The sequence below is a fragment of the Anas acuta genome, chromosome 2, assembly GCF_963932015.1.
Source record: "Anas acuta chromosome 2, bAnaAcu1.1, whole genome shotgun sequence".
NCBI lineage: Eukaryota > Metazoa > Chordata > Aves > Anseriformes > Anatidae > Anas > Anas acuta.
In genome coordinates this window covers 111,924,953-111,942,330 of record NC_088980.1, presented here as the reverse complement: position 1 = coordinate 111,942,330, position 17,378 = coordinate 111,924,953, and the positions used below count along the sequence as shown (strand labels likewise).

General features: G+C 40.3%; 1 protein-coding gene and 1 long non-coding RNA gene across 2 annotated transcripts in view; one reads left to right on the top strand and one right to left on the bottom strand.

Moving 5' to 3' along the window:
* Nucleotides 1–645: 645 nt before the first annotated feature.
* On the bottom strand, nucleotides 646–3,343 carry SNAI2 (snail family transcriptional repressor 2). Its single transcript, XM_068671711.1, has 3 exons — nucleotides 3,053–3,343; nucleotides 1,945–2,490; nucleotides 646–1,014 (listed from the first exon to the last, which is right to left on the bottom strand). Exons 1-3 carry the CDS (start codon nucleotides 3,129–3,131, stop codon nucleotides 833–835), a joined length of 807 nt encoding a protein of 268 aa, XP_068527812.1. The 5' UTR covers nucleotides 3,132–3,343; the 3' UTR covers nucleotides 646–832.
* An 89-nt stretch (nucleotides 3,344–3,432) lies between these two features.
* LOC137851017 (uncharacterized) overlaps nucleotides 3,433–17,378 on the top strand; it is a 35,535-nt gene continuing 21,589 nt past the window's right edge. Inside the window, exon 1 of the long non-coding RNA XR_011092956.1 lies at nucleotides 3,433–3,547. This is a non-coding gene — a long non-coding RNA (uncharacterized lncRNA). The remainder of the gene's footprint in view (nucleotides 3,548–17,378) is intronic.

Genomic DNA, 17,378 nt, shown 5'->3' with positions numbered 1-17,378 from the left:
CTCTTGCACTTATTCCCGTTTTTAAAAAAGATTAAAGTTTAGAGGAACTATTCCATATTCAAAGATGGCATGCACCAGGAATGTTTGAAGCTACAGTATTTTTTTAAAAGGCACATGCAATTAATTTGTGGCTTTCAATTTTTCATACATTCTCTTACATGTTTTCTTTTTCCTCTCTTAATTATGCAGTTTTAAAGCATTTCAGATCATTAATGACAGCCTTGGCTTTTAATAAAATAAAATAATAAAAAAAAAAAACAAAAAACACAGCAATGAATAATATTAAACATTTACTAAGGTAAACTTGGAATACTTTTTAAGGCACCTGAGATAAATGGTGTCTAGTAAGATTCACTTGGGTAGTATTTTTATCAAAAGTTCCACTTAAAATACTGTTTCTTTGGTTGAAATGGCTTGGCAGGAATGTATTAGTAACTTTGCAGCCTTTTCTAAGCAAGAAAAGACTACATACATTTGGCTTCATCTCTAAAGAAAGCTGATAATGCTTTTTCCTTTAGATCTACTTGAAATGTCATGCATCGTGTCTTTCCCCATATTTCAGAGTTCACACTTAAGAATGTGAATGTGTGACTGAACAGAACTACTTAAAGCTCATTTCTACTGACATTATAAGTTCTCCCACTATTTTGTTTATTTGCTTGTTTTTTTTTTTGTTTGTTTGTTTTTAATGAGTGTTTTTTTTTGGTGTTTTATTTTTTTTATTTAGTTTTTGGCTGAAAAGTAGAAAAGAAAATGCCTTTGGATTTCCACTTATCATTTGAAACAGGAGTGGAGAAATGCATTGAGTCCAGGTAAACATTGACTGCATGACTCAGTGTGCTACACAGCAGCCAGATTCCTCGTGTTTGTGCAGAAGAGACATTCTGGAGAAAGTTTTGGAGCAATTTTTGCACTGGTATTTCTTCACATCCGAGTGGGTCTGCAGATGAGCCCTCAGATTGGATCTGTCTGCAAAAGCCCTGTTGCAGTGAGGACAGGAAAACGGCTTCTCTCCTAAAAAGGAAACATTAAGTAAAAATACAAATAAAGCTTTAAAAAAGAAGTACGTTTAGTACAGAAAAAACTCATTTTTATCCTAAGAAACAAGCAGACAGAAATGATTTGTTATAATAAAAAACGTGTGTAATAAAAAATCAGGCCACAGATACAGCAGCTTTCAGCACTGCTGACTGTACTTGCAGAACTCAGGCTTTCAGAATATACTGCTAAGCACAGTCTCCAAAGACAAGCTGCTGACACCTTCTGTATCTGCAGGTGCAGGCAGTATTTCTAGGTTGCGCTCCTCCCAGCATTTTCAAATATTTTCATGGCGTCTTTTCTACTTAGCTCTGTATGAATAACTTGGAACCAGGCTTTGACTGAAAAGCAGCAAACAGCTGTACAGACATTACATTGTACCCAGTGTTATACTGAAGATCATGTTTTTGCCTCAATACAAAAAAAATTCTTTGGTGATGATGTGTTTCTAATTCGTAAGGACTTGAGATAGCGCATGCAAAACTTGCCGTTTGCTTAAGGAGTCAATGATTAGACTCATGCATTGCCTTTCTGTTTTGCTATTTCAGAGTCAGCTGAAGCCTTCTTAAAGTTAGCATTTTCCAAAGCCTGAAAGTTAACATAAAATTCTTAAAGCAAAACCTTCAGCTAGTGGAAACAAGCTAAACTCTGGGATTATCAGAGGAGCGATGCTGATCTATGCCAGAATATGCCACACAGTTATGAGGCCATGCTGCACTTTCCTCTCACTCAGGCCCCCAAAAGGAAGAATTTGCCCATTTAATGATATATTTGAAATTGCACATATGCATTTCAAGGTCAGTCAAGAAACACTGCTGTTTTTTCTACCTGTAGGAAAAAAAATAATCAGAAAGGCATTCTGATGATATAGCAACAACAGCCTGCAATTGTAATGGTTGTTCTTACCAGTGTGGGTTCTGATGTGTCCTTGAAGTAGCCAGGGTCTGGAGAAAGCCTTGCCACAGATCTTGCAGACACATGGTAGTGTGTGGGTCCTGATGTGCATCTTAAGCGCTCCCAGGCTGACATACTCCTTGTCACAGTACTTGCAGCTGAATGATTTCCTAGACTGGGCATCACAATGCAGCTGCTTATGTTTGGCCAACCCAGAGAAAGTTGAATAGGTCTTGTTGCATAAACTGCACTGAAACTTTTCAGCTTCGATTGCATGGGGGTCTGAAAGCTTTGACTGGATTCTCTCTTCTTCATCACTAATGGGACTTTCTGAACCGCTGTGGTCTTTGGAGGAGGTGTCAGAAGGTGGAGGTGGGCTGACTCTTCCCAAAGATGAAGGGTATCCAGAAAGTGGAGAGAGGTCATTAGGTAGTGGAGATGGTAGCAGCCCGGTTGTAGTCCACACAGTAATGGGGTTGTAAGCTACAGAGCTCAGGATCTCTGGCTGTGGTATGATAGGGACTGGATAGCTTTCATACAGGTATGGGGATATAATCACTGGAGAAAGAAGAAAATTTTAAGGTAAGAGAACTGAAAAGTACTTCAGAAGGCAGCAAAATTAACATTTGTGGGATTAAAAAAAATGCATAAATCAAAAACTCAGTACGGTTGTCTGAGTATAGGGAGGACTAAGGAAATACTACTTGATATATACATACTGATGGGTAGAGACAGCATTATAGTTCGAGTTATAGTTTGAGTCTCTTCGAGGCAGCATGCTCTTTCTAAACCTATGCAGCCTGATACACTGAAGCAGTGAAACTTCCTGAAGGAATTGCATAAAAGTTTCAATTCCATTTCCAACAGATGTAGAACAGGAAAACTCCAAATCCTCTTATAATAACTGAGTTCAAGTGGATGAGCAAACTTTGTGATTCATTCTGCGGAGCACTGACATATTTCTCAGAACTCTCTCGTTGTAAGCAAAAGATAAAAGAGCTAGCAGTGAACTAACCCATTCTCCAAAGCCTGTAAAAGCAATCCCACCCCTCCTCTTTACCGCCACACCATAAACACAACCTCAGAAGCAAAGCGGCGGCCATCGATCTCGTTTTGTTACCTGTATGAGTGTCCAGTTCGCTGTAATTTGGCTTCTTAGATGAATTGAAATGCTTCTTGACCAGGAAGGAGCGTGGCATTTTGAATGCAGGGTTTCTCCTTCTTCCAGAGCCTCCTTTCGGATTCGTGTAACGGTGCCCAGCTGGTGTGCAGCACGCACGCACACTATCACTGCTGGTGCATCGGTCCCTATCGCATTGTCTGCCCCGCGCCGTCCATGCACTCTGCTTGTGTAGTGGCAGTGCAGAGGCGCCTTGAAAAGTGCTGTAAATACCCACAAGTCAGGTGCAGGGGGGAAGGGTTTTCTGCTCCTCCAATCACTTCTGGATGTTCTCAAGCACTTTTCCAAACAGCCTGTTTTTTTGGGAGGGCTCCTCGCAGGACGGATCCAATCCCTGCTCGGAGGCTTTGCTTCAGGTTTCAGCTCCTCCCGCTGGAGACAGCTGTGAACAGAGGAGCTAGTCTGTTGTCAGAGCACATTATCCTGCTGCAAAGTGTATGTTGCTTTTCAGAGTTTCTGTCTAGAAAACCGTGTTGGTCATAGTGTTTCTCTCTCTCTTTTTTTTTTTCATAATTATTTTATTTTATTTTATTTTATTAAAAAGGTCAGTTTACTGGTTCAGCTGACCCTCCTTTTTTTTTTTTTTTTTTTTTTTTTTTTTTTTTTGTTCTTGGGTAAGTCACGTGTACTAAAAGACTTTTTTTTTTTTTAATCTATGTGGTGTGTAAAAATTTATCTGTCTGGTTTCCAGATGCTTGATATAAGAATTACAATGGAACAAACTGTTCATTAAGGGCAGAAGAGGGGGACCTTACAAGATAACAAACTAGCCAGCAGAGCTAATGGAAGCTTTTGAACAGACTGTGTGCCGCTCTGTTTGGGAGCCGCCTTTGAAAAGTTGTGTTCAGGAAATGCTGGAGACTAGCAGCATGCTTCCCTAACCTGGCCCTTCCAGGCAGAAAGGCCGGCAAGATACTTCAAATGAGTCAAAGCAGAGGGAGTAGCCCATGAAAAGGCAACATATTTCAGAGCTGCGTGATAGGTTTTATATGTTACACACATGCATACTGCTTCAGACTGTCCATATGATGGATACTTTAATTTTTTACTTTAAAAATCTGCAGAATGCAAAACCCCGACCTTTCCTTCTTTGGGAGTAGTTATGTCACTCTTTTGCCTATCCTCTTAGAGCATTGCCAAGGAAATTTTCCTAATTATCCAAAGCAGTCAAAAGATGCACAGATAAGCAAAACCCCCAAAATTATAGACTGGGTAATTTAAATGTCTCTTAAATGTAATTCTCCATTAGTATATTTAGGACCTCTTGAATTCCTATGAAGGTATAATCTGAGTTATGTATTTCATTTAGGATGAAAGTCTCTCAAATGTGCCACAGAATTTTCTGGTTATCTAGATTGATTTTGAGAAGCCATTTAGTCACAGATATGATTTTTAATTTTAAAACATTTGCATTTTGAAAATGTGGACGGCTGAGCACTGGTGGATTTTTAACAGACCACACTTTGACTGAGTCCTGCTCTGTCCTCCCCCCCTCTCTTCCCCCTTTGCGTCTTAACTCCACCTGCCTGGGCACATATTGGTATGCCGTGCCGGCGTGCCGCTAGGGCTCTGTCCTGTTGGGAGGGGTGTTGCACAGAGACCACCCCAGCCCATTTTTTTTTTTCTTTTGCAGCAGGTGTTGGAATAGAGACATGAAAAAAAAATCTCTCTCTGGTTCTGTTAAGACACGTAAGAGCAAAGTGCTTTGTCAAGCTGCATGACTTCTTAATCTTTGGGATGCCAAAACAAGTGCAGGGAAAGTTAGCCATTTTCAAGAACTGATTAAAAAGATTCAGCTGTTCAGTGTCTAGCTCTGGTGTGTGTCAGTGAAAGGTGTCACATGTATTTCCAAGCTGCAGGGAACACACCCAGACTAGGGAAGGAAAGGGAAAGTGGCAATGAAAGGGACTCCCAAGTTACCTGCTTTATAGCTGGGGTGGAGGAAGAAATGCAGCTCTTCACAGCACAGAAAGCAGTGCTGGCCAGAACACAAGCTGTTGCTTTCCTCCTCCGTACAGGAATGAAGAAATCTACAACACGTTTTTGAAAGGGGTGTTTGTGGCACCGGTCCCCTCTCAGCTCTTCCATCTGAGAAGTACCCGTCCCCCGCCAGCTCTGGGAAAGCATTGCATTTCAGGATGTGAGGCATTAGTCTGTATCTAAATAGTCTGTTACATGAGCTGTGATTCAGACTTTGAGCTGGTTTAAGTTTGTGTGTTGAAATGAATGGAGCCATGCAGATTTTCACTGGCTCGAGATCTGTTCCTTTGTATATTTGTTAAAAGTAAAGGGTCTGATTCACCAGTGAGGTACTCCCTCTCGGGGCATTTTCACCAGCATAACACCGGAGTGATGCAGTTTAAATTAATTGCACTTATATAAATCACAGAAGCGTAAGCAGTTAGCCCACTGGCTGAGCTGATTGAAGGATGTTAGGAATTGGATAGAAGGCATGTTATTACATGGTTCTGAAAGGATATTAGCAGTACATACTACCTGAGTGAGGTCTGCTGTCAAAAAAAGGGAGAGTCTGTGTGAGGGGTGGGTGAGTCAGAGTAAACAGGTGTTCTGGGTGTTTACGGCAAATGTGGATGAGAGGGCACTCGCCGACGTGCAGCATCCATCCCTGAGCAAGAAAGGAAACACAAAGGTCGAGCACAGAGGGTGGGAGGGTTCCCCTGAGCCGAGGAGCCAGGGAGGTGCAGGGCTGGTGGACGGCAGCGGATGCACCCAACGGCTCCTGCTGCCTGCGGGCAAAGCCTTTCGTCTACCTCCAAAAAGTCAGGCTGAGTGCTTCCCCTGCGCATTTTACAATTAGTTGGTCTTTCGGGGCTTCTTTAGGTTGTTACTTTGAAAGCTGGTGTAAAGCTGTCTTGCTAATGCCACTGTACTGCTAATTGCTGCTCTGTGAAGCAGGTGGGAAGTGACCTGAGCACATCCGTTGCCTGAAAGCTTGGTATGTGCTTTGCACTGACAGCCTGGCTAGGCCCAAAGATTCAACCATGTAGCAGATTTTATTTTTATTTTTAAGACCAGGACACTTGTTTATGTGTCTAAATAACAACTTGTGAGCCTCAGTTTCTGAGACCTCCAGCAAATTCCTTTCCTGTCAGGCTTTCTGAGAAGGGCAGCAACTTTTGTTAAATGGCTTTCTGGAAATGGAAGGGTGCCAGAACTGTGTTTGTTATCAAAGAGGGAAGAAGGACCCAAGCTAAACCATTACCAGCTCAGTTTTTCTCATTAAAAAGTTTATGTCCTTACCAAGCATCAATTAATAGCAAGATCATGGATCAGAAAATAGTAAATATCTGGATAAGTCACAGCGTCACAGCAAAATCATGAAAAGTAGTTTTAGAATGTTAAGTGAGTTATGCTGGATCACTGTTCCTAGAGTAGACTACATTTGTCTGGCAGCAGACACAGCAGTGTTGAACATGTTTTGCCTGGGCCTGCCATGGAGCCCATGGAAGGCAGTGCAGCGAGGTTCAGAGGAACCCCCAGGAGGCACTGAGCCCAGTGGAGCATACCAAAAATAGCTCTGGAGGGTTACTGATGCAGGTGACAACTTCATCCCAGGAGGGGCAAAAGCAGAAGTAACTCATGCTTACAGTGTAGCTCTTTCAATTTATAAGCTTCCTTCAATCCAGAGGAAAGAATTAAATGGTTATTATGGAGGAAGAAGAATGAAAAGGATATCAGTTTTCAATAGCCAATAGTATGTGGAATATATTGGCAATTCTTCAGTCTTATTCTGTGCTTTCGTATTTCTCCCTTAGTGCCAGCTGGTATATCCTGGGAAAGTAAACCAGAAGTGTAACTTTTGGAGGCAGTAAAGGTTTAGTAGACCTAAAAGGTGAGGAGTACCTCAGCTGTAATTATGTTGAATGGCTGAGAGGGGTAAGCCTGAAATTAACAGAGTAGAGAGAAACAATTAGGAAATAGTATTCCTTCCCATTGCCCTGACATATATACCTTAGTAAATTTTTTTGAAACACATTTTTAGGAAACTTTTTTTTTTTTTTTTCTCATGTTTTAATTTATCCTTCCAAATTCTGACCAGAACTATGAGCAGAAATGGCAGCAACTTTAGAGGGACTGGTATGAAATCACGTGGAACTTGGGTCTTGTATACTTAAAGTTCAATGATTCAAAAGAAATCTCTGCATTTTAGAAAGTTCTTTTAGTTCCAAGTTAAAATTCTTCATATTTTGAAGGTTTCACACCAATTAATACTTTTTTTTTTTTTTTTCTTCTTTCTAAAATCAGTAGCCTTAAGTCAGAGTTATCAAGTTCAGTTATGTAATAATATCTAAACTTCTGACATTAAGTGAGATTAAAAACCAAATTTGCTTTTAGGACATGTTATAGAACTGTGTTCCTCTGTGTTTTGGTTTATTCAGGTTTGTAATTCCAGTTTAAGCCTATTAAAGAAACGATCATTGAACCACAAAGTCTGATTCAGTCTTAACTTTCAAAGTTTTCAAAGTCAAGAAGCTTTGAAAAGGGTGCCTTAGAGGTCTAAGCCTGTCTGCAATGTTTTCTTTCTTTCTTTCTTTCTTTATATATTTATATACATATGTAAAGAATGTTAATTGTGAGGAAACTTGCCTTTATTAGTAAGATGCAAAATGGTCCCTTTTGGACCAAGTAGTTCAAGCAAGGCCGGCTTCTGTGTGCTTTCCTTCACACCTGTGGAACTTCACTGAGTTAACAGGGTTCAATTTAGAGTCAATTTAGCTCATAATGAAGGAACCTGGTCATAGTTCAATTTTCCTACATTGTTTCTACATGAAGATATTTTAACAATGGGCCAAATTCCCCTGTCATTCCCATCTGTAGTATCTCCACCGGCTACAGCTGAACTATTTCAGATTTACTCAAGCAGAACTGAGATGTGATTCTAGACCAATAAATACAGCTCTGTTTATGCATGTAGTACTGTGATAAGTATTTGTTAACCGAATGCACTGTACATCCCCGCTAAACTATCGCACTCTGAAAACGGATGCTTTGTGCATCGCACTCTGAAAACTAAAAAGCACTGCATTTTACTGACTTTCCAGCGTGCCACTGGAATAATTCAGGCGAGGAACAAAGGCTGAGAGGAATGGGAGGCTGGAAGCGAGCTGGGTGCCGAGCGAGCGTTGTGCGGGGGGAAGGAGCCATCTGCTGGGCGCCGCCGCCGGGACGGGCACTGCGCGCTCCCGGGTGAGAGCCGTGCCCGCCGCCCCACCATGCGGCCGCCGAGCGAAATGGGCGCTTCCAATCAGGCAGGGATCACCTCCTAGTAATCTGGTAACCCCGGTTTATCATGGTTTGGGGATTTCGATCTTAATTTTTATTACTTTTTTTTTTTTTTTTGGTCTTTATTGTTTGTTGACTACCTCAAAGTGAGACGCAAAATCTCATTCAAGACACCTCTGTGGTTTGCGCGTCTGTGTGTGCATAGGTGACAGAGACACACACATTTGTAAATTATTTTACACATGTACATGCATACATTTATGTACCTACATATGCTTGTATTTGTACATTTCCTTATAATTGTGAGACTATTTCAAACATAGACACTTCAATCGCATGACAAGTATTTGTGGGAGACAACATGTTATCCCTATTTTGAAAATTACTAAATGAAGCATGAAGAGATTGACATTTTCAAAAGCTTAATTCTTAAGTGTATTTTAACTATGCCTTCCTGTAGTCTCTTCTCCAACAGCTTATGCTCCTTTCTCCAAATGCTACACAACATGGTGTATCATTTCCTTTTGCAGCAAATGTTACTGCATTTATTTAAAGATAAAATAATAAAGGATTACACACACATATAACATGTATAATTTTTATTAATAATTTTTTATTTATACTGAGGATATGACCTTTATCCACAGTCCACTGCAGTGTTGTAGATTTTCAAATACGATAAAAACTCTTTCCCTTGTTATCTGCTTGTCCCTTTACTCTAGTTGGTGGACTACAGTGCTTGGCTTTGGCCATCTATGTTTTGCGTAATGTCAGTTATTATGTTCATGCAAAATTCATCATACAATGATTGAAGTGTTTTTTTCTTGTCTTTCCAGAGACATTTATGGTCCTCTCCAGTATGCCCTGCCTTTCTGACCACATCTTCAGGTTCCCCACAAAATTATTTTCTGATTGACTGTCCTTGGGGTAGTTACTGCCTGCCAGAAATATGCAAAACCCATCTTTGTATACCCTGATGTTAAATTGTCTGTGTCAGTATCAGCAAGTTCCCACCTTTGGACTGGGTTTAAATGTCTATGTGACACCTCTTCTTGGTCACTCTTCCTCCACACCTACCCGGTCAGCTACTTTGCACTTTTTCTGATTTCTTCCTTTAAAAGCGCAGGAAGTTTCTTGTGGTCCTGTAGGCAAAACTGGTTCACTTCTCTCCCTGCCAGCTGTAGCATGTGTAGGAAGAGACTGTAGTTGTTGACATTCAGTTTTATATCATGGCTGCCAGGCAGGCATGGGGCAGCATGCTGTGTTCTGGGGGACAGCAGAGATGTCTCCTCTGCTTCTCAACCATCTGTTCAGTGCTCAAAAAAGCATGTGGTATATCTGCCACAGAAGGAAACTTTCCTGGGCTGTATCTTAATTTAGTGGATCAGTGAATGCTTCTTACTGTTTATTTGTCAATTTCACATCTATTTGTTCAAACAAGTTAAACTCCTAAATTCTTTTCTATGTCTGTTTAACTCTTGGCATCTCAGTGTTATGCACTGGTAACAGTTGGGACATTTGTCTTTGTGCTTCAAAATGAACTGATGATGTCATGTCATAGAGCCAGCATCTCTCTTTCAGTGTAAATTCATTTTGCTCTGGCAACAGAAGATGAAATGTTGGGATTGTTTCAGTGTTACTTCTTTGTCTCATCCTAAGGCCTTCTGTAACCTATGTATGTGCCTCAAAATCATGGTAGTGTTATAAGGCTGATTCTCTATCTGTACTGCCTATTCTTAATTTCTTCATTTAATATTATCACTTGCACACGGAATCCCAGGCAAATGCTCTAGAAGGCTACTCTTTTAATTTCTTGGATTGCTGTGAAGAACTTAGTCTTTCCATTTCGTGGGGGCTGTTCAGAAGTTCTCTGGACCCCAGAGATTTCTGTTAGTGAAGCCCTGTGTTCTCCTGAACTACAGCTTCTTTACATTCAGACTAGTACTCTGTTTCTGGCTTTGTTAAGCTTGATAAATACATCCTGCACTACCTTCTCCTATCACCTTATACAGTAACTTGCCAGCTGCAGGCCTGATGTCTGAAAGTCCCATTCTGTCTTTATCTGTTATCACTGGAGTAGCTTTGGGGGTAGGCTGATGTCTGGAGACTTTTGTTTCTGCAGTGGTACCTGGAAAAATGCACAGCACAGACTGTCAGTGGCTGGGTGATTCAGCACACCAGAACCTATTTTCAACATCACAGTCGGTAACCTTTTTAGTCCCAGACAAATCAAGCAATATATCTTCAAGATTACCAAGTAGCAACTCCTTTGCTGTGCTCTGTTCCTTGATGGGAGGTTTCCCAAACATCCAAGATACTCTTGAAGGCTTTTCACCACTGGAAAAATGCTCAAGACTGTAAAAATGAAAAGGCACAGCTGCCAACTCTGGTTTCCGTGAGCATGAGGATATCTGGGCTTTCTGCTCTCCCTGATTCCTTCCTCAGCAGCTCCACCAGGACTGACAGATCTCTGCATTTCAGGTTTCATAATTTCTGTGAGAGCCTTCAGCTGACTGCAGGATGTACTATAGGAGTTGATCTCATGATAGTATGTCTCTGTTTGTCTGCTGCTGCTGCAGGGAACCTAGAGTGACTACTACCTTATTCTTTCATGGTGGGGACAGTCAGACGTTGCATTACACTGTAATTATTCAGCCAAACTGGTAGATCATAGAATATCCTGAGTGGAAGGGACTCATGAGGATTATAGAATCATAGAATGGTTTGGATTGGAAGGAACTTTAAGGATCATCTAATTCCAAGCCCCCCAAGGGACACCACCCACTAGAAGGATCATTGCGTCCAACTCCTGACTGCAGACAGGGCAAAATAAGAGTTAAACCACATATCCACTAGTGTTGTCCAAATACTTCTTGAATTCTGGCAGGCTCAGTGCCATGGCCTGGGGAGCCTGTTCCAGAGCCTGACCACCCTCTGGGTGCAGAACCTTTCCCTAAACCCCTAAAACCTGATCCTCACCTGTCCCAGCTCCATGCTGTTCCCTCCAGTCCTGTCGCTGTCCCCAGAAAGCAGAGCTCAGCGCCTGCCCCTCCGCTCCCCTCGTGAGGGAGCTGCAGGCTGCCATGAGGCCTCCCCTCAGCCTGCTCTGCTCTGGGCTGAGCAAACCAAGGGACCTCAGCCACTCCTCATTTGTCTTACCCTCTAGACCCTTCACCATCTTTGTTGCCTTCTTTTGGATACATTCTAATAGTTTTACGTCCTTCTTATATTGCAGATCCCCAGACTACACCCAGTACTCAAGATCACTTTAATAATCTTCTTTGGCAATGGTCTTTGCCTCAACTCCTGTGCATTACAAGTGATTTTTTTTTTTTCTTTATGTTAACAGCCTGTGTCTGCCTGTTGGCTTCAAAACTGCTTTATGCATATTGCCAGCACTTGGCCACACTTCTTCACTCCCATGTTGTGCTGCCTCTTGGTATTGGTGGGAGTGAGCTGCAGCTGTTTCAGCACATTGGCTGGAAATGGATCCATTATTGATCCCAAAGTCTAATTATAGGAATGGTAGTGTGGCTGATTTTTAAATGAACCAAATTTTTGCTGAACTTTCTCTTCTGTGTTCCTGAGTGTTTTCTCTGCAACAGTGGCTGTCATTGCTTATGTACTTTTCCTGCTCTTCCTCTTTAGAAGCACTTGTAAAATGATCATGTTTCCCTCAGTAATCATCTCTGCAAGGTGGATGAAGGATACTGTGAATTAGTTGATGCGCTAGTTCTTGCTCATACTATAGTTCTTAGTCAATTACATCTTTTGGTTTAACTGCTATATGAGAGAGGGAGATCTTTCCTGGACAGACTGCTGCCAGCAGAGTTTATAGGTAATTTGCAGGATAATAATCTTGAGGAGGCTGCATTTCCATAGATTAAATGTTATTACATAAAGGAAGCTATGCCTTGAGGTTCAGCATCACAGTTGAATCATGTCTGTATGTGTAAACGGATGTTTTTTCCCCAAGACATGGTGGCTACAGCTGAGCTGACAATTGGAAACAGTCGTGGAAAATGCTAAACCATGCCTAGGCCTTAGTTGGTAGGATGCTGATGTTTACAGGGCAAACCGATGCATAGGAACACAATTAAAAGGGAACATCATAGATATCTGTATTCCTGTGCCTTGGCTTTGTTTTATCTAATAATCCAGGGTTGGCTCATATTCCTGAAATTAGTTTGATTCTTCATTAAAGGAAATATTTGCAAAGATACTGAATGGTAATATTAAAACACTATAAATCTTTTCCCTAGAGTTTCTTCTACTGTCATCTTTCAAATAGTTCATTCCCTCCTCCCAGGTTATATGCATTGTAATGCCTGTTAAATCCTGACATATATCTGTCCAGAGGGTGAGGGGGTGGAGGAGAGGGAATGAAAAAAAATCATGTGTTTTACTAAAATTGTGCCATAATTTTATTATATGTAATTTCAAAATTTCTAAATCTGTCAATTTCTAAAGTCCAGGTCATAGATTTTCCCAATGCTACCTTTGCTTTTCAAAATTTTGTGTCAGCTTCATTTACTCATAATGAAGCATCCATCTCAGTTTATTTTGTACCAGTTTGGTCCTAGTCTCCTGTCCAATGCTATACTCCTATCGTCTTACCCATGAAGTTATCATAAAAACTCTAGGTACTTAGAAAATTACTTAAAGAAGACTTAGATATTCATAACATCTGGGAAACAACTACTGTTGATCTCAAATATCTCACTGTTCTCCACTGCAGACACAATAGATGAAAATATTGAGTCCCATATTACAACCATCACCAGGAAGAAGAATGAGTAACCATTATGTCCAGCTGATATCTTCTGAAGTAGAAGTAATAAAACCTTACAAGAGGAGGTGATCTAATGCAAAATTAAGACTAACTGGCATTCAGTGACTGATCCTAATTCAGTAAACAAAACAAAAAAAATGTGGGGACGCCGATAGCCTACATTTCAAATGGAGATATGTTTGAACCTCAGAAGATTCACATCCTTAAAACTCTAAAGATTACATCCATTTCACTCAAGATAGGGCAGGAGTCCAGACAGTAGAATTCCAAGATGAAAGGTAATATTGCGGTTACTGCCTGATTCACTCCGTTCTTAGAAATGTGTTGAAATCCCAGTTCTGCAGCAGATTACTTCTGCTCGTGCTTCAGCTGCTGTTTCCCATTTGTAAAATGGGGCTTATGGCATTTCCCTATCTTTTGAGAAGGTCTCAGAACTACTGCTTTAAAGCACAGAGGATATTAAAGAGGAGATTAGCAGTGTGTTGGACTGGATTGAAGTCTGGAACAAAATTCTGAAACGGAAGACAGGGAAACAGAGGGAGGACAAGGAGTCAGATGCAGCTGGAACATATGTCCTGGAAATTCCTTCAAGGCTGCATCACTTCCCACTGCAGAAGCAGAAGGTGGTGCCACATTGCCATGTGCTTGTCCTTTATCCTCAGCTCAGCCATTCTGCACCTGTACCTTTTGAGTACATGTCCTTACCAATTTGTAGAATAGTCCTTTGAACTACCATTTTGAGAGATTGTATTCTGGACAAAAAACAAAACAAAACAAAAAAAACAACTGAGGCTTTTTGTTAATTTGCTTCATCTTAAAAGATATTAATGAATTACTCTTGTCATGGATTATTGTGTAATTCATAAGCTGAAACAAATATGAAATCCTTTGCTGAAATGTTAAAGATCTACAAAGAAAATGTCCATTGCAAAATCCAGGTTAGAGAATTTACAAAACACAGAATATAAAAAAAGAGAGACCTTCAGGGTCTTAAAGAAAATTGTTTCTCACTTTTTTTTCTTTATTGCATTTTTCTTTCCTCACCAATAATAATAAATTAGTCAATATTTGTGTGGGTGATAGCACTGACTATACTAGCTACTCAAAATTGCTTATTTCAGGCAATTACTTATTCTGAATTTACGTAATTCTCTATTTATGTCAATAAAGAGTAGATTGCTCTGATTTGACACTCAGGCTTTTTTAGTGACATGAACAGGCTGCAGAGGCTGCTCCTGTGGGAGGTGAAAAGTAACTTTGACTGAAGTTTGATTTGGTCTGTGGCCCCTTCAGCAGTGACTGCCAAATTACCTATGTTCCACATGCTGTTTTTTCTCACTTGTTCAATTTTTCCTTATGGAATGAGCTGAGGTACCCAAAAATAACCTAGAGGTCTAAAGCAGTTAAAAAGCTAAAAACAAACAAACAAAAACAAAACGACAAACCAACTGAAACAAAAAATAGAAAAACAAACAAACAAACAAACACCTAATACCAAAAGAGCTTTAAAGCCTTCTAAAAGTCAAACTGAAAGGTATAGCATATAAACCAAACATTTGCTGTTCTGTGGAGCTCCTAGATACTACAAGGGTTTGATGTGCAGATGAGATATTGCTTAGGTTTATTGTTTGTGGACTGCTTAGTTGCTCATGCAGCCTTTTTGTCTGGGATTCTCTGTTAAATGTATAATGATAAGAAGTTTCATGTAGGGGAGTCAGAAAAAAAAGAAGGCAAGCATATCTGTGAGAAGAAAGAATGAGCAAACCAAGTAAATGTCAGATATTGATCTCTCAGAACATGAAAAGTCTTTGAAAAATATGAAGTCTCTTTCAGGTGGCAGAGAAGACCTTTCAATTCTGCTTTACTGATCTATAAGTGTCAGCATAGTGCTGTGGTACCTGAAGGGACTATTTGCCTCCTGAATTGCTTTAGGAGCCCTGTCTCAATTTCTTCAGATTCTCCCTGAGAATCACTTTTTTTTTTTTTTTTTAATAATCCTTTTTATTTAAGCTTCTTTTGTCAATAATTTTGCATGGCTTCTCTACCTTAAACCTTCATATTTTTTTAATGCATTTCCTTGATTCTTTACATTCTTTTTCTTCAAGGATTGCTAATAGGTTTTCATGTATGAAGAAGATGACAAATGACTGTTCAGCACTGTCTGTATCAGTATCACCTTTCTTGAGGATTTCAGCGACCTCCTTCTGCCAGAGTATTCAGGTATTTATGCAAAGTGATGGGAGGGCAATGCAGCAGAACAGTTTAAGGCTGTTTTGCAGATGCCTGGCAATAATGCCAAACATGTGCAGTAAGTGACTAAATCTGGCATTTCTGAGAACTATGGTGCATTGCCATGCCAGCACAGCACAGCTGATATGCATGTGCACTGCAAAAATATCCAGGACTGTCAGATGAATTGTGCAATTTGTCCTTCACCAGCTTGGAGGTCACTGATAAAGTGTGAAGTTCTCAGGTTTCATCCAGGCAGAGCTTCCTTTTGAGAGGAGAAACTGTATCTAAGAGGAGATGCAACATCTGGTAGGCAGGGCTGGGAAGTCAGCTACTTCCATTTTAGTGATGGAGTACTGAGACACAGGAGAGCTAAAAGACACACTCAAAGTCATTAAAAAAAAAAAAAAAAAAAAAAAAAAAAAAGCTGGGTAGAAGTGGAACAAGTCTACTGAGAACAAGTCCAATTATGGAATAACCCTTCCTTCTCTCAGCATCAATTTTGAGCCATCACTGAAAGAAGGAGTTTCCATTAGCAGGGACTTGGATTGTGAGCAAGAGAAAAGTCCCAAAGCATAAAGGCTGGTGAGATGAGCAGTGACTGAATAACATGTTTTGCTGTGTTCTGCCATGGAACCACTTAATCAAGTTATTTCTCCAGTTACATGCTGTGTCAAGTGAAGTTATACCTCATGTCTCGTTAAAATCTAGAGAAGTAAGCTACCTGGAGAATTTGAATAACATTTGAAAAGACATAATAATGCAAAAGATCAAGGGGATTCACTGCTAAGTACTGTCAGGGATGTTAACAAAATTACCAGTGAAGAAGAAAAAATGAATCAATGATGAATAATCATGTACTGTATCAGGTAAGTCAAGCCATTGTCTCTGCAGTAATTAACTATTCCAATGATATGGGATGGCAATGTAATGAGAAAGCAGCAGTGAACATGCACTAATTACATTTGCTTTCAAATTCAACAGAAGCTGAACAGCTGTTTGGTGCAGTAGGTAAATTAAGTGTACTAGTCAGATCCAATTTTGGACTGAATCCTTGATGTCACTCAATGATTAATGTGTAGGCTGAATGTTTAAGGGCATGATTCAGTTAAAAAAAAATGTCACTCAGGGTCTTATTACCTCTTGCTGCCTTGATCACACCTTCCCTCCATAAAAGTGCATTTGTGTGTGTGTGTGGAGGAGGAAGCAGCTGAAGAAAGCAGCTTCTGTTGTGTTCATTGCAAAATTTACTTGTCAGGTTGTGTAGAGCAGAAGGATAGAAAAGGATTTGTCTTCTCCTCCTGAGAAAACAGCTGCTAGGACAGTTTGTAAAGCTCGCAGTTATAGCCTGTGCCTAGCATCTACTGGATTGGAGGTAAACTAGGGCATTCATCAGAGGAAAGAGCTGTCCCACCTCATTGGATCACTTTAAGAAGCATTTCAAGCCATAAAGGAGAATTTATAGCTGAACTTTGTTATGGTTACACATGAACTCCTCAGGGAGCCACTGCATGGCTCCATGCCTGCACTATTGCATCTTCCTAGCTTTTCTATTTCACAGGCAACACCTATACAACCACCAATACAAACTTTTCTTGCTGTGTTCTTGCTCTCTTTCTGACATACACATTCTGTACATTCTGGTATTGCACTACCTTCTTCTCCACAAAAAATCCTGATCTTGGGGTATGGTGTGGCATGGGTTGGCACTGACCCATGGAAACTGAAGAAATACCACAGCTTCTTCTTCTCCATGTAAAGGTTGATAAGGCCATCAGAAATCAAGAGAAAACACATTAACTCTGAGCCAAGTGTCCTGTTATAGAGAAACAACCAGGATTTACTTATTTAAGGTCTTTACTTATTTAAATTCAGGTTCTCATAATATGTAAGGGCTGTTTGGTTTCTTCGATCTTTTCAAAACTCAAATCTGTAGGAAAAAGCTAAGCTTAATAAATGGGATAATCTATTATTATAGTATTATCCTGGTGAGTGACAAGT

Coding starts and splice junctions, on each gene's coding strand:
- SNAI2 (XM_068671711.1), bottom strand. CDS start 3,131: ATGCCACGCTCCTTCCTGGTCAAGAAGCATTTCAATTCATCTAAGAAG. Junction 2,491..3,052: donor CGAACTGGACACTCATACAG/GTAACAAAACGA, acceptor TTCTTTCTCCAG/TGATTATATCCCCATACCTG. Junction 1,015..1,944: donor ACACATCAGAACCCACACTG/GTAAGAACAACC, acceptor TTTCCTTTTTAG/GAGAGAAGCCGTTTTCCTGT.